General features: G+C 40.2%; 1 protein-coding gene across 9 annotated transcripts in view; it reads left to right on the top strand.

Annotated features, from left to right (window-relative positions):
* The window catches only part of PTPN13 (protein tyrosine phosphatase non-receptor type 13), a 106,254-nt gene that overhangs the window by 81,053 nt on the left and 4,986 nt on the right, over positions 1-20,215 (top strand). For 6 of the 9 annotated variants that reach the window (XM_090138974.1, XM_090138978.1, XM_090138973.1 and 3 more), the window contains 22 exons: positions 510-617; positions 701-832; positions 1,142-1,608; positions 2,559-2,702; positions 4,527-4,620; positions 5,639-5,724; positions 5,800-5,962; positions 6,742-6,956; positions 7,059-7,157; positions 8,339-8,700; positions 8,858-9,032; positions 10,274-10,432; positions 11,452-11,623; positions 11,737-11,947; positions 12,904-12,974; positions 14,532-14,593; positions 15,274-15,430; positions 15,762-15,938; positions 16,693-16,775; positions 17,837-17,892; positions 18,618-18,721; positions 19,985-20,133. In XM_090138974.1, coding sequence (XP_089995100.1) covers positions 510-617; positions 701-832; positions 1,142-1,608; positions 2,559-2,702; positions 4,527-4,620; positions 5,639-5,724; positions 5,800-5,962; positions 6,742-6,956; positions 7,059-7,157; positions 8,339-8,700; positions 8,858-9,032; positions 10,274-10,432; positions 11,452-11,623; positions 11,737-11,947; positions 12,904-12,974; positions 14,532-14,593; positions 15,274-15,430; positions 15,762-15,938; positions 16,693-16,775; positions 17,837-17,892; positions 18,618-18,721; positions 19,985-20,133 — 3,446 coding nt within the window. The remainder of the gene's footprint in view (positions 1-509; positions 618-700; positions 833-1,141; positions 1,609-2,558; positions 2,703-4,526; positions 4,621-5,638; positions 5,725-5,799; positions 5,963-6,741; positions 6,957-7,058; positions 7,158-8,338; positions 8,701-8,857; positions 9,033-10,273; positions 10,433-11,451; positions 11,624-11,736; positions 11,948-12,903; positions 12,975-14,531; positions 14,594-15,273; positions 15,431-15,761; positions 15,939-16,692; positions 16,776-17,836; positions 17,893-18,617; positions 18,722-19,984; positions 20,134-20,215) is intronic. The other 3 variants (XM_090138979.1, XM_090138980.1, XM_031596663.2) reach the window with 2 other exon arrangements.

Below are 20,215 nucleotides of genomic sequence, written 5' to 3'. Positions count from 1 at the left end.
ATTTCTTGGTCATGAACATCTTTCCCAGGTATACCTTGTAGAATTGGTAGAAATAGATGGGAAGCTTCAAAAGAAAAAAAACAAATTTGGTGAACTTTTAATATAGAGAACTGGTTTTGAAGAACCTAGCGCTTACACCAGTGTCAGACATTTAGATGAGACATCTAAAATTCTGTGCAACAGAAAAAGCATGTTATCTGGCCAGCAGGAATGTACATAGTGTCATCAAAAAGTGCATGCAAGTCTCTTGCCCTGGTTGGAGGTTTCTAGGAAGGCAATAAAATCCAATTCTGAACTGCTTTTTTAAAATTAAGAATGGAATGAAGCTTTATCCAAAAGCTTTACTGTTTACTGTAGACTTCTTTGAGATGTATATATATATATTTTTTTTAATTTTACATTTAATAGAATGACAAAGTTTTTTATGTGCTTTGAAATACTAGCTTGTGCTGAGCTAAGTTAGACTCTGCTCACTGACATATGTGCATGCTTTGGGCCTTTTTCAATAGGCTTTCAGATAGTTGGTGGAGAGAAGACGGGGAAACTTGATCTGGGAATTTTCATTCACTCAGTTACTCCTGGGGGGCCAGCTGATTTGGAAGGATCTCTGAAACCAGGTGAATAGTATGAAAAAGGTATACATGACAGAAAAGACCAAATGTCAATGTTGGATAGTATCTAAACAAACGCTTTTGTGCAGGGCACCGACTGATATCTGTGAACAGCACGAGTTTGGAGGGTGTCAGCCACCACACAGCATTAGAAATCATAGAGAATGCACCTGAGGATGTAACACTCGTTATCTCTCAGCCCAAAGAAAAGCCATTCAAAGGTATGGAGAAGTATTCCTTAGTATTAAACCACTGATTTGAGCAGCTGACTTGACCATACATCACTTCTGTGCACCCCAGTTAATATGTGCTTACAGTTGTGTTAGACTGACAGCGGAAGCGTTAACCTTTACAGTAGGATCATTTGGGGTAGTTTTCAGTGAGGGCACACTGGTTGCACCTTAAATAGAAAGCCTTCTGCATGGTATTGAATGGTACAACCTCATGTGGCTGTAAACTGAGAAATATGTGTAATATTGAGGATAGGATGTGACCAGTCCCTGCTGACTGTCTTCTCTTCTGGCTTTCAGCATCGTGCAGCACCTCACATCTCACTAATGGAACCAGGACCTACGTAAGAAGATCATCATCAGTGCAGGACAATGAGGCAGAGTCCTCTTCGGAGGAGCCTAGCAGGTCCCGTGCTCATCAGAGGGCCGTTGCAGGCAGTGTGTCTGCCTTGTCAGGGGGCAGGCGGGATGGGAGTGTGAGCTCCCAGGATTCCAGGACTGAGAGTGCCAGCCTGTCCCAGAGCCAGACGGCCAGCTGCTTTGGCAGACGTGCCAGTGGCAGAGCCCAGCAGGATCCACAGAAGTACAGTGATTCCCAGTCTGGGGTTTTGAAAACTAGTGAGAAGAGAAGGTCGTCATCAGACAGTACTCGAGCCAAAATGAAAAGGTCGGGAGTTGTGGAGTCTGTGGAGTATTCTGACCGAGGAGATTCTGACATGGATGAAGCAACTTACTCCAGCAGTCAGGAGCAGCAGGTTGCTCAAAAGGCACAGTTTATTTCATGTGAAAATTTCCCATTGGTGTAATAGTGGCAGTGAAATATCTGTCTGTTGGTATGAATGAGGTGAAAAGGGTATGGGGGAAGGGATCCTAACCCACAGTTTGTCCTCCTAATGGCAAATGCTGATAGCTTATTTCTACCAGTTTGGTGATTTTGTTCAAAATAAGTGAAGAAATTCACTCCTGGAATTTCAAAGCATTTTCCAACTTCACCGTGTCATGTCATGGGCATGTCTCACTCAAAGCAGATTCTGCTTTGGAATGAACGTGTAATGCACTTATAGATTCTGTAAAAAACATCCATTCATTTAGTTTTGTCTACTGTGATCATAGTCTGATGATGGTCCTAAAGAGATAAGAAAAGTAGTACTGATGTAACTGAAATGAGAGCCTAGAGTAGCAATTGAACCTTTATCTTTTGACATTGATCTAGTCAATGGAAAAATGCCCTTATCTAATGAAACTTCATTCTTGTCTTATGAAGCTCTGAAGTGAGCCATGCCTTGAGCAAAGACATTCTTCGCTTTGCTGAAGGTACACAGCAGAAAGTACTACAAATTCATCCCTAACCTGTAATGATCTCTGATTCCCAGCTGATGAAGAGTGTTGCATTAATTTATGCAAATTAATGCAACAGAACCTAAGCTGCTATAATGGTGAAGTTCTAGTTATGTTTTCTATGTTCCATGACATTAAAGACTCAACTGCTGAAGGCCAAACGTGTTTCTGCACTAATGCTGTTTGATTGCAGCTGTGGAAGAGTTAAAGCACTGTGTCTCATGAGCCATACAGTTTGGTACTTTCCCATGTGGAAACCTTTTGGCTGCAGCTGACTTGGAAACACATCCCTTAGGATCTTATCTGTACAATTTTGTTCTAACAAAAAATCTCTTTTTATTTCTTCTTTTTTTTGTTGTTGTTGTTGTTTTAAATAAAGGAATCTTCCTCAGGAAATGCAGCTGACAAAATGAATTCTAAAAAGGTTTCTGCAGAACTTCTTAAACCTGGAGATATCTTTGAGGTTGAACTAGCCAAAAAAGATAACGGCTTGGGAATAAGTGTCACGGTACTGTTTGACAAGGTTTTCAGATGTTTTCTCTTTTTCTCTACTCCCATAACCCATTAAATTACTAAATTCCAAGGAAGCAAAACATTTTCTGGAGATACTGCTGAGCAGTAGTGTAGTTTTACTGACTTACAATTAATCTTATCAAAGCTGAAAAATAGTGTTGTAAATTTCACACCATCTCCCCTTCAGGTAACCTTCATTTGATGTTTCACAGTGAAATCCCAAAGTCAAAACAGAATCTTATCACAGCAGCTGCCTTGCAAGTACAGACAGAAAGATGGGCTTTGTCCCTTGCTCCCCGGTAACATGGCAAGTTTGCAAGGGGGAGAAATTAGAGATCTCCTGCTGAGCATCACATGAAGAAAAGGAGTTGTGTTACCTCAGAGTATTTGCAATCCATGCACACGGACTGTGTTGTGTTCTCCCTCTGCTGGTTAAAAGGCAGAAAGCAAAAAACTACTGAGATGCAATTTAGACCTGTCTTGCCTCCTTGCAAGTTACTGCCCTTAAGAGACAAAAATGTACTTTTAATAATGAATAATGATGATAATGATGAATTTCTCATCAGGTTATAAAATTTTGATGGTGATTCGCACTTAGAGACTGCCAAACCTCACAGTGGCACTTCAGAGATGAAGAGAATGAATCATAAGTGATACGTACACATCTTTCACTGCTCTGTTTTTGTTTTGTGTTCAGAAATGCATCTGAGGTTTTTAATATTCCAGAACCATCTCTGGTTGATGGATCAGTAGACTATGCAATAATTTGAGAATGGAAAAGCAGCATAACTTATAACAATAGAGTGCAGCTATTAACTGTAGATCAAATCTATTGGCTTTTAGTGGCTGCTTATATCTAAACCAAGTCACTCTTTTCCCAAGTGTAACAGTGTGGATAGGCATATGGGTGGAGTTGGAATTTGTAACCACTGAAATTGCATTGCCCTGTCAAGCTCTGAGTGTGAAGTGACTGGAGGCACAAAGGGTGAGCAGGACGTGGTTACTGAACAGCAGCAAGTCTACAGAGCCTGGGGCTTTGCAGAAACGGTCACAAAATGCCAACGATGCAGTGGTTGCTCTTGGAGGATTACCAAATAGTGCCTTCATTGTGCTTTCCTTTTTCAGTCTCCACCCTGAGCCTTGCACAGCCATCCTGCACAGTGGTGAAAAGAAGAGGGACACAATCAACTCTGTGCTTTAATCTTTCAGATGTAGCATCATGCTCTTTCAGAGTGAATGTTAACATTTTGTTGGTCTCCTTCCTCCTTCCAGTTTGTGGAGCAGTTCTGACAGTGTAGTGTTGGCTGTCTGAGAGCATGGAATGCGAAGGCCCACAGAGAATAGTGCCATTTGAGCTTGGGCAGTTTTCTTAGTGTAGACCTTCAAAATTCTATGACCTGAGAGAAAAGAAACACTCCTCAGTTTGTGTTACATCAGAGGGTGAATTGGAGTAGGACACTGCATGGGATACATCTCTTTGGCTGTTGCTACTGGATGTGCTCACACAGTTCTTGGAGCTTTGTGTGCATGCAAGCATGTTAACTCCAGCAGAGCAGACATGCTTTGCTGCAGGATACCTCTTTGATTGGAATGCATTTGCGTTGTGATACACTGTGTTTGTACAGTCTTCCACCCTAGCCTCACTCGTAACAAATTGCATGAGTGTGAACCATGCTTTGTAAAATGTTTTTATTTGACAATTTGGCCTTTCCTTTTATTGCCAGTAGTCAAAGTGCTTCCTTGAGTGCAGCTATCCTTGTAGTGTGTTGCGTTGAATTACAAAGTGTTCTAGCAGTAAAAAGACTGACAAATCCCATTTTTGCTCTCCTTTTAGGGTGGTGTAAACACAAGTATAAAGCACGGTGGTATTTATGTGAAAGCAGTTATTCCAAAAGGAGCAGCTGAAGAAGATGGCAAAATAGAAAAAGGTATTTTGGGTCATTCCATCAGGGGCTCTGAATGTGAGAAATGGTCAGAGAACTGTCCAGGGTAGGCTTGAGGGTACACTGTGGCTTGGAAGCTGGGAAATCTGTTTGACAAAGGCACAGTCAGAGAAGGCTTCAGGAGGAAGAACCCCTTCCCTGACATCACGTGTTTATGGTTTTAATTCAAGATTTTGTCTCGAATGTTCTGGCAGGTAATTGTGCAGATGAAGTTAACATTAAGACAAAGTAGAGAGCAGCTGTAGAACCAAAAGAAAACTGTAGAGATTTTGGAGGGGAAAGTATGAAATCTGCCGCAGGATTATTATCCATTATGCAGCCTGTGGTGACAGAGAACACTTCTCTGTCTCAGCCCTAGGGAGGGAGAGCTTTTGTGTTATTTGTGGTCCTTTCACTTAGTGTACCAGGGTAACTTCATATACTAAATCAATGTAATGGCTGTGGCTTTTCTTGTTTTTGAGCCATGCTTCAGTCCTTACTAGAGAGAGAACTGTCCTTATTGATTGGAATTGGTTTTTAATATAGATATAAGAGCTTTGTGGCAGGTCATCATTCCAGTAGTTAATGCTGGCTTTGACGTGGGATTATCCCAGGTTGGGTTAGTTGCAAAGTTCTCCTCTGTGCTCAGAAGAGGGAGAGGAGATTGGATATTAGGAAACATTTCTTCTCAGAAAGAGTGCTGAGGCAATGGACAAGGCTATCCAGGGAGCTGTTGTAGTCACCATTGCTGGAGCGTTCAAGAACCATGAAGATGTAGTGTAGGAGAGCTGTGGTCAGTGGACATGGTGGGGATGGACTGAGATTGGACTTGATAATCTTAATGGTCTTTTCCAACCTCAGTGATTCTATGATTTGATTATTTACTGCCTTTTGATTAGTTACTGCCTTTGTTAGCTGAGAGTTTAAGGTTTCTTTTTTTTATTTACGTTGTTTATTTTTTATTTACGTGTTTTATTTACGTTGTCCTTCATTTTTTCTCAAATGATGAATTACTTATTTCTAGGTGATCGCGTGCTTTCTGTCAATGGGGTTAGTTTGGAGGGTGCTACTCATAAACAAGCTGTGGAAATGCTGAGAAACACTGGACAGGTCAGTGGCTAAAGATCCTGACATGTCATCTCCGTGACCACTGCCAGTTAACCAGAGAATGTTTCATCTTTTCAGGTGGTGCATCTGCTGTTGGAAAAAGGACAGCTTTCTGTGGCAAAGGCTCATGCTCCAGTAACACCACAGTGCACACCTCCAAATCTGGTGGGGCCATGTGAACCTCAGGAGAAACCAGCAACAAGAGCTACAAACACCAAAGACTACAGCTTTGTCACTGCAGGTCTGGCCACGTAGGAAAATTCAGAACACTAAAAGCATCCTTTTGTTTTATATAATTGTTTTTCTGTATTTCCTGTGAAATAGACAGGAGTCAGAGCTGATTAGGAATCCATACCAAGCCCCTACACATCATGCAATTTTTGCATTTCTGCGTAATTGCAATTTGTTTTGAAGGTTTCCTTTCATATCTTGTTAATACAGTTCAGTGACTATGAACTGTGTGCTCTATCAGTGTTCCTTTTATGTTCCCAGTTTTGCCAGCAGTCCAGGGTTGTAGGATTGTTGAGGTAGAAGGGCGCTGCTAATTCTGGTGCTGCTAAGACAAATGTAGTGGGGGTTAAATCCTCATATAAAAGTGGGAGTTTCTGTTTCATGTAACTGCTGCTCCTGTCTAGATGGGAGCAGACCTCCAGAGTTGGGACTGGAGAAGGACCAGTTATCTGCCTGACCAGAGGCTTATATCTCAGCTCCTCTTGCTGCAGAGGTGTGCAAAGGGAGGGGAATCTGTGCATGTGAGGAAACTGCTGCTGGTACCTTTTAGTCTTCTTGGGTAGGGTTTATCCTGCCTGCCAGGAGCTCACAGGTGTCTGCTTAGTGGCCAGAATAGGCACATCAATCAGCTATGACAGTCTCCTTAGTGGGCTTCTGGAGAACTGAACTTTGCACCTTCATGTGCTGTGGTGTTAGGAAGGGAAGCTATCAGCCAGAGAACATAATACCTGAACTTGTTTTAATGGCCAGCGTGCTGTAAGAAATAATGTGCTACCGCTTCTCTTACAGAGAACACATTTGAGGTAAAGCTGCTGAAGAATAGCTCAGGTCTTGGATTCAGCTTCTGCCGTGAGGATAATCCTACTCCAGAGCAGCTGGGCTCAACCATTGTGAGGGTAAAGAAGCTCTTCCCTGGGCAGCCTGCCGCAGAGAGTGGGCGGATAGACATTGGGGACGTCATTCTCAAAGTGAACGGGGCATCACTCAAGGGTTTATCCCAGCAGGTTAGTGATTTTTATTGTCTGTCTTCGTGGTGTAACTTGTGCTGTGGTAGTCCTGCACATCTTGGTGGCTCTGTCTAATACTGAACTCAAATGTGGCCGTAGGAAGTCATCTCTGCTCTGAGAGGAACATCTCCAGAAGTCTCTCTTCTCCTTTGTCGGCCACCGCCTGGTATACTTCCAGACATCGATCCTGCTTTGTTGGTAAGGCCTGTGGCATAAGATTTTTCTTTTTTAATTACTATTTGAGGGTTCATTTACTTGGTCTGGTGGGTTAGTTAATTAAATGCAAGATAGAGATGGAAAGATGGGGGAACCGTGCTCACAGAAGGTTGGCTCCTGTGGTAAATTCCTCAGGAGCTACTGAGAATTTCACAGACTTAAAAAGAACGAGGGCCTTTTTTGGTGGTATTTTGTTTGGGGTTTTTGTCTTTGTTGGCTTTTTTTAATTTTGTATTTCTAGATTTTCAGATGGACTTACTATGTCTCTAAGGCAGGTGTTGCTTTGTAGCAGATAGATTTGAAGTTGATCTCGAATAGAAACTGTAATGTGTGTGAAATATGTTCTGTGAAAGAGCAATTTGTCTGCTTCTGGTGTATGTACAACTAGGGAAGAGACTGTTATATTTACTTGCTGAAATTTAGAGATGCCCAAAAACAATTTTCAAAGTGTTCTAGTAGTTAAACTGGGAGAACAGGAAGACATTGCAGGATGCTTGGAAAAAATGGAAATTAAAATATTTCCTGCAAAAGCAAGTGTAGAGAGGTGTTTGCCTGAAAACCAGAGTTTCTATAATGCAGGGAAGAAAGTATAAAAGGAGCAGAAACAGATTTTCTGTGCAAATTGTTTTAATTCTGTGTTCAAACTAGCAAAGCTGTTCAAGTCTGATGGCAGAAACTTAAATGTACAAAATTAAGCTAAAATTAGAGTAAGAAAAGAAGATGGACAACTGAACAAAATACAAATAACTCATCCTGTAATTCATTTCAAGTAAAAAATGCCTTTGATAAAAGAGCAGGTATATCAGAATTGGTGAGGGGGAAGCAATAAAGAAACAAGCAACAATTTTTGTTTATAGCACTATTGCAGATTGATATGTTCATGAATGCAAGAATTTGACCATAAAAGCATATATGAAGCTTTTAAAATCTATTTTTCTTAAATGATTTTGCAGTTCTTTAGCATAGTATATTTCAAAGTTCTGCATACTTTGTCTTGGCAAAGTTGCATTGAACTTGGTGGTACTGCTCTGTGATGCATTCATCCAGCTGTGGCTACATCTTGGCAGAAGAAGCCAATCAGTCACAGCCTTTGATAGTGTTATGTGGTCTTTGCAACTGCAGAACTGGAGTTTAAACCATTTAAATGTCCTTGCTTTTTGTAGACTCCCATCAATTCGCCCCTACAAGTATTTCCAGATGTCAACAAAGAAGTTTCTGGTCCATCAAATGAAGAACAGGGAGATAGCTCAGAGGAAAATGAAACTACTGATCTGAGCAAGAGAAGACTGAAGTCTCCTTCGAGGAGGGACAGCTACAGTGACAGCAGCAGGAGTGGTGATGAGGAGACTATGGACTCACTGGCACAGTCAGGCCACAGCTGGAATTCTGCCCTCTGCCAGCCTCCAGATGAAGCTGTGACACAGGCACACAGCCAGCACGAGGCACGCAGTGCTCAGGGCGGTGCTCTTCGCACCATCTTGTATTCTGCGCATGAGACTCCTAGCAGGTCAGAGCTTGAGGACAGGTGAGTAGCTCATAATGATTCCTGTAGTGCACTCATGGGAATGCTTCTTTTGCTTTGCTGGCTAGATCTGTATAAAATCAATATTGATTCACGTATTAATTTACTGTTGACAGCCATGTTGTATAAGCTGATCTTTGATGCACTTGTTTGTCTCCAGCACTCTGCTGTTGGATTTGACATCGATCCCACCCTGTAGAACCATTCCTGAAGTTACCACATCTGTTTTAATAAACAGCTGTTATGCTGCTGCTGCTTCTGAGCTTCCTCCACGCCTGGAAGGAATGGCCTCACTACTCAGTCAGCTAGAAAAAAGTGCTGAAGAATATGAACCGGTAATTTCCTGTTTCTATCTTTCAGTAGTTTAACTGTAATCTCTGCTGTGTCAGCTGGAAGTTTTTGTAGCCACAGTTTGGAGAGTGAATAGAGGATAGGCATATTAATTTACAAATGTGACGATTGTAAGTTATAGTTGCTGACTGGGGGTGTCCTATAAATGGCACTTACTCTCTGAACTGTGCTCATACAGATGTCTGCAGTTGTTTTCTCTGAGGCTTTCAAGGATTGATAACATTTCCCACTCTGAGTATGAATGCATCCCTGTCTGCATAGGCAGATTTGCATACATATATTTTGTGTATCATTTTAGCCTAGAAGCTTGGTGTTAAACATTTCCCTAGCTCTAGACAAGTTCTCAGGCTGGACTTGCTGTGTGGTTGTGTGGTTGTGTAGAGATCGTGGGATGAATCAGGCCAGAGGGGGCCTCAGGAAACCCTGTTCTTTGCTGCTTTAATCAAATGCAAAATGTAGCATAGTTTTGAGACTCTTCTGAGGTAGCTTCTTGCCACCCTGGAAACATTTGTGCAGAGTATCAGAAGGAGTTTGTGCTTCTATAGCCTCACATAATTGATTCACAAATAAAAAAGAACGTGACAGTTGAGCCTTGATACATTTCAGTTGTGGATGTCTCCCAGGTTACACAGCAGTTCATGCCCAAACTCCCTTTTGAGAACTAACAAACTGTCTCCTTTTTAGTCTCTTCTTCAGAAGTTATTCACAAACCTTCATGGCATTGTGTGAGTGTGCAAATGAAACAGATATGCATCTCTCTAATGACAGTTCATGCAAATAAAAATAGAGAAGGTATTCGCATGTATGCAGTTCCCAGGAAAGACATCGTTTTTATCTTGTTGTAGGAAAACCTCTTCACCTACTTCACTTGACTAGTTCCTGCTGTCTTGCTCAAAGAGCTTTTTTATTCATGATAGCTGGTTCAAAGTAAAGCAACATGCCAGTTCTGACATGAGCCTTCAGAACTCTGTTTAGATCATTAGGCCTTTGGTCCAAGGTCAACTTCATGCAAAAGAGCGTCTTGTCCAAATGAGAGACAAGTGCTGGATACAGCTGAGCTGAGCCTGCTCTTACAGATGTCTCAGTGCTATCCAGGCTTGTGTTCCAGTTACACCAATTGGTGCATTAGTTATCTATTTCTATCAGTGTTAAATTCAATTTGCCCGTGGTCTAAAGCTGCTTCTGTTTTTTTTTTGTGTTGTTAAGTGCTACTTTCTTCCCCTAGGAAGTAGAACTCCAGGTCACCTTGACCAAGTCTGAAAAAGGCAGCCTGGGCTTTACAGTGACCAAAGGGAATGATAACGTGGGCTGCTATATTCATGACATTGTTCAGGATCCTGCCAAAAGTGATGGGAGACTGCGACCTGGAGACCGACTCATAAAAGTGAGAGAATTACCATTTCCAGACAAAGGGCCTACATGAAAAGAACAACTTTGAGCCAAAACCAAAATAATATGAACTCTGTTATGTGCTGAAGTTAAATAGAATCATAGAATGGCCTGGGCTGAAAAGGATCTCAAACATTATCTAGTTTCAACCCCCCTTCCACAGGCAGGGTTGCCAGCCACTAGACTGGGCTACCCAGAGCCATATCCAACCTTGCCTCAAATGCCTCTAGGGATGAGGCATCCACAACCTCTCTGGGCAATGTATTCTAGTGCGTCACCACCCTGTGGGGAAAAACTTCCTCCTAATATCTAACCTAACCTCCCCTATCTTAGTTTAAAACCATTCCCCCTTGTCCTATCACTGTCAACCCATGTAAACAGTTGTACTTCCCCCTGTTTATACTCTCCCTTCAAGTACTGGAAGGCCACAGTGAGGTCTCCCTGGAGCCTTGTCTTCTCCAAGCCAAACAAGCCCAATTCTCTCTACCTTTCTTAATAGGAGAAGTGCTCCAGCCTTCTGATCATCTTAGTGGCACTCCTATGGACCCATTCTAAGAGCTATTTCTTGTGCTGGGGGCCCCAGGCCTGGATGCAGTACTCCAAATGGGGCCTTGCAAGAGCTGAGTAGAGGGGGACAATCACCTCCCTTTCCCTGCTGGTCACCCCTTTTTATAATGCAGCTCAGGATATATAGTTGGCACACCGCTGGCTCATGTCCAGCTTCTCATCCACCAGGATGAGAATAGCTTAAGGAACAAAAATGTGCACATTTTTGTGCAGTTAGACAAGAGGAATACAAGAAGGAGAACATTGGGAAGGTTGCTGAAAGGAGTTACAGCGCATCCTACTTAAAGAGAGAAGTATTGATTTAATAAGGTACTTACTCAAATACATGGCGAAGAAGTGGAAGAAGTTGGCTCCCACCTTGTTAGGAAATAAACATAGATGGATTTGCTGTGAAAGAGTTTTGTTTGGAATCTTACTAGGAGATACTTGTTGCTTTTGTCTTCACAGGTTAACGACATTGATGTCACCAACATGAGTCATACAGATGCAGTCAGCTTTCTCCGTGCTGCCCCAAAGACTGTCAGATTGGTTCTAGGACGTGTGTTGGAGTTACCCAAGATGCCACTATTGCCTCACTTGCTGCCTGATATTATGCTAACGTGCCATAAAGAGGAGCTAGGTAATAAATAATTATAGTGCACTTTCATGCTAATGTGATTATTTTTCTTAAGTTCCAAAGCAAGTTATTTTATTTTGGTTTGGTTTTGGTTTATTTTGCTTCTTCCTGCACAGGTCTGTTGTTAGCAGGAGGTCATGACAGCATTTACCAAGTTGTGTATATCAGTGACATTCTCCCCAAATCAGCTGCTGCCAGAGAGGAGAGTCTCCATGCACTAGATATTATCCATTATATTAATGGGGTCAGCATACAAGGAATGACACTGAAAGAAGCCAAAAGAACATTGGAAACATCCCTTCCTTGGGTCGTGCTCAAAGCAACCAGGTGCGTTCTGGAACTGCATGTTTCCCTGTACTTACTGCTTTTCTCACTGATTGTATGCGGGTAAAACATGTTCCAGGTATGACAGCTATTCACCAGAGCAGTATCAGCTGGCATATTATTGAGGACTGGTGCCACAAAAAGAGAACATATACTCTCAGATTTGCACTTCAGTGCAATAGAAGGGCACTTAGTACTTGCTGTGTTTTGTGTTTCTTGGGAAGACAAAGCTGTGTCAAGCTATCAAGTGTTCAAAACATTTACAAAATATGGCACAGATTGTTTTAATGCAATTATTCCTTTTTTTTTCTTTTTTCTCTTTTAATCAAAACTGTTACTGTGCATTCTACAAATATATTAAAAAAAAAAAAAAAGAGGGAGAGAAAGAAAAAATATTGTTCTGTGCTTAAATAGTTCCATCGTATGGATGTTCTGGCACAGCTCTGAATGTCAAAACCCTCTGGCACAGATCCCAGTACACCACCGTATTTTCACTAATCTTTGCTTCTATTTTTATGGAAATACTGCAGTCTGACAAACTGACAAAAATCAGACTATTTTTAAGTTTTGCTTGGAATGGGAAGTCTGGCAACATTCCCCTCCATTCTGAAACCTTCTAGTCATGCTGATGTTCTTTGCTCCCTCCCCGCCTATCCTTTAATTTGAAGGCAAACAAAGTCAAATCTTTCTGTCAGAACCTGGAATGAAACTGCACAAAGTCCTCATTGATTCCTTAAGTAGGAACCAACCTAACTACCAGTGCTTCATCTCTGTCATTAAATGTTCTTAGTATTCCAGAACTGTTGAAGTGGAAAGTGCAATGAGCAGTTTTGTTGATTGTTGGATATTGAGATATACATATGTACAATAACCATGGTGTTTTTATGTTTGTTGGTTGTTTGGCTGATTTTTTATTTTTTTTTTTTAATAAAAATTTCTGTATACATTTCTTTTCATAGAGATGGTCATCCAGTAGTTCCAAAATCCAGGAGCCCAGATAGCTCGGATTCATGGTCAAAGAAAGCTAATGGTAAGATTTCCATGGTCACACTGCACGTGAAATGCACATCTGTAAAAATAAAGGAAGTGTTATGGGTCTTACATGCTCTCTAGTGTGCAGTTGCTGCACTACAACTCTGTGTGCTGAGCAAGCATTTATTCAGTTTCTCTTGTAGTTTAGAAACTTTCTCTCATAACAAGCCTGAGTCATTCAAGGAATAAGTTTAACTGATGGCATTATTATTATTACATACATATATATATATATATATATTTTTTTTTTTTATTTGTGTCCTGTTTGTTCTGACCACAAATAAAAGCATCAGTCTGTTACATCTGCAGAGGCTTCAGGTCTGATGTTCACCTTCTCTTTTTCAAGATCAAAACAGCCCAGACTGATTTTATTGCATCCCCGGGGTTTGTTTCCATCTGTCTGCTTTTCTCTTCACATGTGGTGTCTGCAGTCCTACACATGGCATGGACTGAAGTTCATCAGTGCCCAGCAGACAAGAGCAACAGCTTTTTGTAGACAGCATTCCTTTTAGTAGTTACCCAGTGAAAGCAACTCTCTTTTGCTAAGTACTACTCTCTTTGATTCAGTACGTTTCACCAGCCACATCTGCTTCTCTGCTGAATCACTGCATATGCTACCACTTATATCTGAAACATTTGCTTTTTCCATTGACATTTGGTGCTTTCATTTGTTTTGATTCATCACAGTCTTATTTTCCACACTTCTCCATTAATGTATCATTAGTTTTGAATATTGATCTTGCCTCGTGACATTATTTTAATTCTTCCAGTTCATTGTTGCTCACACACTTTTCAACTATACTAAACATTGTTTCCAAAAACTTGGTCAAGATATTCTTTCAGAACCAGCCCTGTAATTGGATCTTGGAAGGCACTGCCTTGAACACCTTTATCTTTCTGTGATTCCATCTAAATGCTTTATTTCTTACATGTGCTTTTACAAGCAAATCTGGAACTAGGTACATAGCAACTACTTGTTCTACCCTGTCTCATTTATTATACCAATAATGTGATGTTTGGGATAGGCAGTGGTCTTTTATATCATGGTATCACTCTTTTTGTTACCAAAGAGGGGAAGGTACCTTAGAGCAAGAACCCAGGTGGCAGATGATGTATGTTGATTTGGTTTTGTTGTTGGTTGGGTTTTTTTTTTGTTCCTAAAAAGGGAAAAAAAAAAAGTTATAGATAATTGCAAGATTGTAATGTGTACAGTTGAAAGGAAGGGAAATTTCATCCTATTTCCCTGAGGTGCAAGTGTTGCCTTCCCACTGCAGGTTGTTAGGCTGCTTATCAACATTAATCTTTGCTTAGAGTTGGTTATTTGTATGAGTGTTCCTGCTTTCTCATTCCACTGAACTTAAAGTTCAAATAACCATAATCAAGTATAGTTCATCAGTCACCATTTTGTCAATGGCCATTAATCAAACAGGCAGAAATGTTACTCATTTCACAACACATCTTGTTTCTTTTATAAAAAAAGATAACTGATGGAAACTAATATAATTATAGTGAAAATGATGTTCTTACGTTGTTTGTTTTTCCCCATTTTATTTAGGCTGCTCACATAGTGATCCCTGTGATAAAACAGAAAAGACAACTGATGCCTATGGGCCCAAGGTAAATATCCCTCAGGGGAGTACATTTGCATTAACTAGAAAAAAGGATATAGTTTACACAAGTTGTTTTTTGGTTTGTTTTAATAAATAAATTTATTAAACAGTACTTTACACCAAACTCTGCAAATCCACTGTTGCCACTGGATGTGAAAAAGCAATTTTAATGGTAAATGCACAAGTTTTTGGCATTAATCTTCTCTATCTTTGGGATTGCTCTATGTAAAGACAAATTACTTCATAAGGATGCAAGGCTGTGATCTGGTCTCCTTCCAGCTTCTGCAGATGCTTGTACTTATTTCTTCCTTTTTACCTCTCTGGTTTTTCTTGTTGGGTTGTTGTTTTTGAGAAGTGGTGTGATGTGGGATCCAAGGAATTGAGGATGTAATAATGTGAGATATTATTTTGTGTTTTCTTCTAGTAGTTATCCATGTGTTTCATTTTTCTTAGTTGCTGTATTTTTTTTCTTTGCTCATTTCATTCGAAAATTCTAACACAATTAAAAGCTAATGAATGAACAAGTAGAGTTCTACTCATCCCATCACCTTCTTTGCTCAGATGAAATACAATATGCCTAGTTTCTTTCCATTTATTCCTAATGGAGCTTTGTGCAAGGGTTGCTTGCTGCTTAAAAAATAGTGCCAAACTTTAGAAGTTAAGTTGTAATTTTTTCACTTGTCTTAGGTCAATGGCAACAGCATCATAGGACCTTCTCATGCAAACACAGAAAATAATAGCCATCATACAAAGGGACAGTTGAATCTCACAGGGTCTGGAGATGCCCCTTCACTTGGCTTTGCTGCTCAGATATCGGATGTTTCTAAACACAGTGACAAATCAGGTAAGAACAGATGAGATGAGGAACTGCGTAATTCAGTATTGGTTCATGGATGAAAAAGAGTCAAGGCAAAAGCACAGTTTGAACAGACTAAAATAAGTCAAAGTAAGAGTGGCAATTGTGTTTAGAAGATCATCTTCAAGCCCTGTGGTGTGCTGCTGAGGAATTTGTTAATGTTGGAAGTAGATTTGTGAAATCTGGATTTTATGCCAGAGATGAGAGAAAGTCATGATAACAACTAGAAATAACACTTCAGTGTCTGCTCCTCTCCCTCTCTATCCCGTCTCCTCCCCTGTTTAGGGAAAAAATATAATTTTATAGTATTTCATTTTAGAAACAGAGGTTCCAGATGATGAATATTATGATGAAGATGATCACAATGAAGTAGTCCAGTATCTGTTGGACGTTGTAGATGAGGAAGCCCAGAACCTATTAAATCGTAACAATGCAACATCAGAGGCCCAGAGCCTTCTGCACATCAAGAAGGCCACATCAGAAGATCATCTGACAGGTACTGAGTCACAGGAAAAACAGGTCACTGGAAACTAGGCCTCTTGAAAATACGGTGCCTAGTGAGCAGTGGCAAGCATGATAGGTGACATGGAATTGTTTTGTACAGTATATGTAGAATTCAGACTTTCTAGAATTATAATTATTTCAGCACTTTTGCTCCCCTTGAAGTACATTTTGGTTATTATCATTTGTTGTTACATTAAAATCAGGGAGGAATGAGGACCTCAAGCAGTTATATAAGCTCCACTACTTCAAATTTCTTTTAGATGGGATTTGATCTTTGCAAATGAAGATATATTGAACTTGTCAGATAGGGCAGCAGAGAACTGCTGTAGCAGCCAGATAGGTAAAACCTTTTCTATAAGGTTTTCATTAGACTTACAAAGAATGAGCAGAAACCTGGTTTAGAACTTCTGTGGGTCTAAATATAATGGAGTTGGAAACACACTGCTGATGTGTCAGTCTGCTCACTTAACAGCACTGTCCTTGTTCCTGTTACACTGTGGCACAGCAATTCTGTTAGCTGTGCCAACAACCTCACTTTCAATTGCAACTGTTACATTTAAAAAAGAGGAAGCCTCAGATCTGACTCTTCAACATATTGATAACAGAGGGACTTAGAAGTTGTTGCTTGCTTATACGGATACCTGTATTCTGGTCTAACAAGGTTCACATGTTTGAGAAGGTGATCTCTGGGCATCTTTCGGTGTGTTTATGCTCTTTTTTTCTGCATTCTGATTTTTCTGCTCCAGTGGAGATGAATGGGAAATTGGCAGAAGATAAGTCTGAAGACACAGACTGTGATGGCTCATCTTTACCTGAAGATTTTTCAGAGGTGAGATGGCAAGAAGCTGGCAGACTTTTCTTCCTCAGATAGTCTCTTTCCATTTATTTTCTTCCATATTTGTATGGAGCTTGTAGAAATACCCTAATATGCATTTTAAATAATAACTATTTTAAAAATGTAATAATATAATAGCTTGTTAGTGTTATTTGAGGCATTTCATCTAAAATTTCCTTGATTGCTGCATGGAGAGAGCAAGCAGGGACAATGAATATTGTGTAGACTTTCCAAAATGTAAATGTGAGGCTTCTTTCCCCTTATGTTTTATTAGAATACTCTCATTAGTTTGAATGACTTCTGTATATTGCATCCCCAGCATTATTACATGTTTTCTTTTACATCAGTCATTAGCTTCCCAGATGCTGTTTCAAATTAGAAAAGCTCTGTCTATCCAGTATGTCCCTGCAGCTTTCTGTCCAGTGAGTGGAGTGAAGAGATAAGTCAGCCATCCAGCTCTATCAGTGTTCTCTGGGAGATCCAGAAGTAGAATTCTCTGAGTGTGACAGTAGAGACTTTCAAGGTGTCGTAGTAAGCCAAAAAATCATCTTGGAGACTTGCTCTTTCTCTAAAGGAGAACTGAAATGTCCTCTTCTCTACTGAGTCTTCATTGTCTTTTGAGGAAGAACTATGTCAGAGTACCTGTTATTAAGAGGTGAAGCCCTGTTCTGTGACAATTTTGGCTCAGCAGGAAATAGAAGTGCTCACAATGAAACTCACCTCATAAAAGATTTTTAAGGATTACAAACAAAAAAGTCATCTGGAAAAAGTGTAGATGGCTCTTCTGCTGCCACAAGCAGGAAATTATTTTAAGATAGCTTTTGGTTTTATAATAGTATGGCCTTTTCTAAGTGCTCAGTATTCTCTCTCTCTGTTGTTTTGGGTTGGTGAGCTGTCTAGAAGAGTCAAGTCTTGCATTAGTTGATGCTTTGAACTCATTCCCCTTCAAAAATACTGTGTGTAGCCATTCACATCCTTTAATAAAGTTCACCCACTGTAGATTTTAAACTTTATTACAGTGACCTTGATGTGTTTCATCATTTCTCTTCCAATAGCCCATGCACATAAATGGCTGTGAAGACCATGGTGAGGAAGGAGCTGTGCCAGAAAGGTAACATTTATTTTCCAGTGTTTCTTGAAAGTAAACCTGTGAGATTTGAAGTAATCAGTAGAGATCTGTTATAATGCAAATTGGGTGTGTGTGTAGGTATAAATAGATGGATATATATATGTGTGATGTTTTGCCAAATTACTCTTTGTCCTTCTTTTTTAAAACGGTTATAATTCACCTGAATATTGCTCAGCTTTATGTGCTTTACCATGCCCTGGCTGCATTTTTATTCCTTTGATATGTGGTTATAACAAGTAACTAGGACATTTGTCAGATGGTTCCAAACAATTTCATTTGCACTGTACTGTTTGTTTCTTTCAAACGAAGGAGAAATTCAAACAATCTTGTCTTCAGTTTGAATCTTTACAAGGTTCCTTAAAACCATTTCTTCCAGTCTTAAAGTGCCTGTGTAGTTCCACTGATGAGTCTGTATCCACTTGGGTGCTTGACACTTACTGTTTGTACGTGGGAAACTAAGAGCATGCCTGACCACGTCATTAGCTTTTGCTTTGACCTGCCTTGAGTCCTGGAAATTCCCATGTTATTATTTCTTTGTTAAATATTAAAAAAGGAAAAAAAAATGTGGGTTTTTGAGATCATTGCTATCGATTTGGTCCATGGGTACCTGTAACTGTAAATGACTTTCTGGCGATGCTTCATGAGGTTGCAAGTGCGTTGGTTGTCTCTAGGTGTCGCTTCTTACTTCTGTTCTTCGCTCTCTTTAGGTCTCCTCCACAGCCTCCCTCGAGTCAAGCAGATGAAGATGAAATCACGTGGGGAAGTGATGAATTGCCGATTGAATCGATCAGCCAGGAACGTGTAAATAAAGGCAAGAGCTTCAGCAAACAATTAATTGAAAACTGAGGATCACATTAAGTAGCCAATATGTTCAGATGTGAATTTTTAAAAGTCTTGGATATGGCTTGAGAGTCTGATGACAGATATAGTGGGAAAATTCAGTGGCTCACTAGAAAGAGTCTTTACAGCTTGAAGTAACGTGTGTCTGGAAGTCCACTGGGGCTCGTGTTGGTGAGGTTGGGCCTATGATGGGTGAGGAGTTGAAAGCAGCTTTCCTCCACTTCTCTGACAAAATCTTCAACAACGTGTGATGGTTTGCAGGATTTAATTGTGATCAAGTCAGTATCTTGTGTGCTTGAAATTTTACCTGCTCAATGCTCACATTGTTTGATATTTTCCCTACATATGGACTCTTAGTTTTCCATTGTTGCTCAGTTTGGCAGGGTGGAGTACTGCTAAGTTAGATGCATTTGACAGATACTAGTCTTTACTTTTTGAGAATTAGAAATGTCAAGTCCTGAAATCCTTATACAGAAGCCTTCTGTCTCTAGCGTGTGTATTCCTTAATAGAAGAAAATAAAGATCGATGTAAGCCTTGTGAGTAAACAAGTAGATTTAGGACACTTAAATGCATTGCATTTGCATTGCAGAAAGTCCTCAAGTTGTTAATTTTGTCATGTTTCTGAGGAGTACCAAAGGCCCAATAGGTAGCATGCTTAAAAAAAGATGTTTAACATCTTTTAAATGGTAACTGTAAGATATTTTTTACTCTTAAGTGCTACATTTGGGCACTCAGTTACATGTTTATTTAACTGAAAGTTCTGAACTCATCCCTGTGCACATTCATGGATTTTGTGGTGATTTTGTTTTAAGAACTTACATTTAAAGTGCTTACAGGGTTTGTCTCATTTGTTCAGAATTCAGAAAAATCCTCTGTTCCCAGATTGATCAAAGTCAGTTTTGCTTCTTGCTGGTTATATTGGTTAATTAGTTTTTGTCCCTCAAACTGAGAAGCTCTTTGTATGCTCTCTGGGTTGTGTGGAGGGATTCTGAAGACAACAGGAAGCAAAGAGTGTTGGAAGGACTGCTTCACTCAAGGATGGTCTATTTGTCATGGCTTTTTTTATAAGATAATACATAAGAGGCAGCCTTTCATTGGAAAGAAAACCATCTAGTACAGTAACAAGGACATGCAGCATTGCACTGCATTTTACGTATTTCCTTCCTTTAGTTATTAATTTAGTTTAGTTCGTTATTTACACAGCCATGCAAATCAGCCTCATTCTTTTGCCAGATCTCCCTCTGGTGACAAACGAAGAGATCTCCTCGCTGCGTGCTGTGAGTGTGCTCCCTGGTGGCAAGTACTGCGGAGCAAAGCTGAAGGCGGCCATCAGGGTACTGCGAGGACTGCTGGAACAGGGGATTCCTTCCAAGGAGATTGAAGTGAGTGACATCAGTTTTGTTTTTTCTAAAACTTGGCCTTTTAACAGGATGAAACAGAAATAGAACGGTTGATTCATCACTG

The sequence above is a fragment of the Phasianus colchicus genome, chromosome 4 (assembly GCF_987193195.1).
Source record: "Phasianus colchicus chromosome 4, bPhaCol1.hap1.1, whole genome shotgun sequence".
Classification (NCBI taxonomy): domain Eukaryota; kingdom Metazoa; phylum Chordata; class Aves; order Galliformes; family Phasianidae; genus Phasianus; species Phasianus colchicus.
Note: the sequence above shows the minus strand (reverse complement) of the source record. Positions and strands in the feature narration are given on the sequence as shown.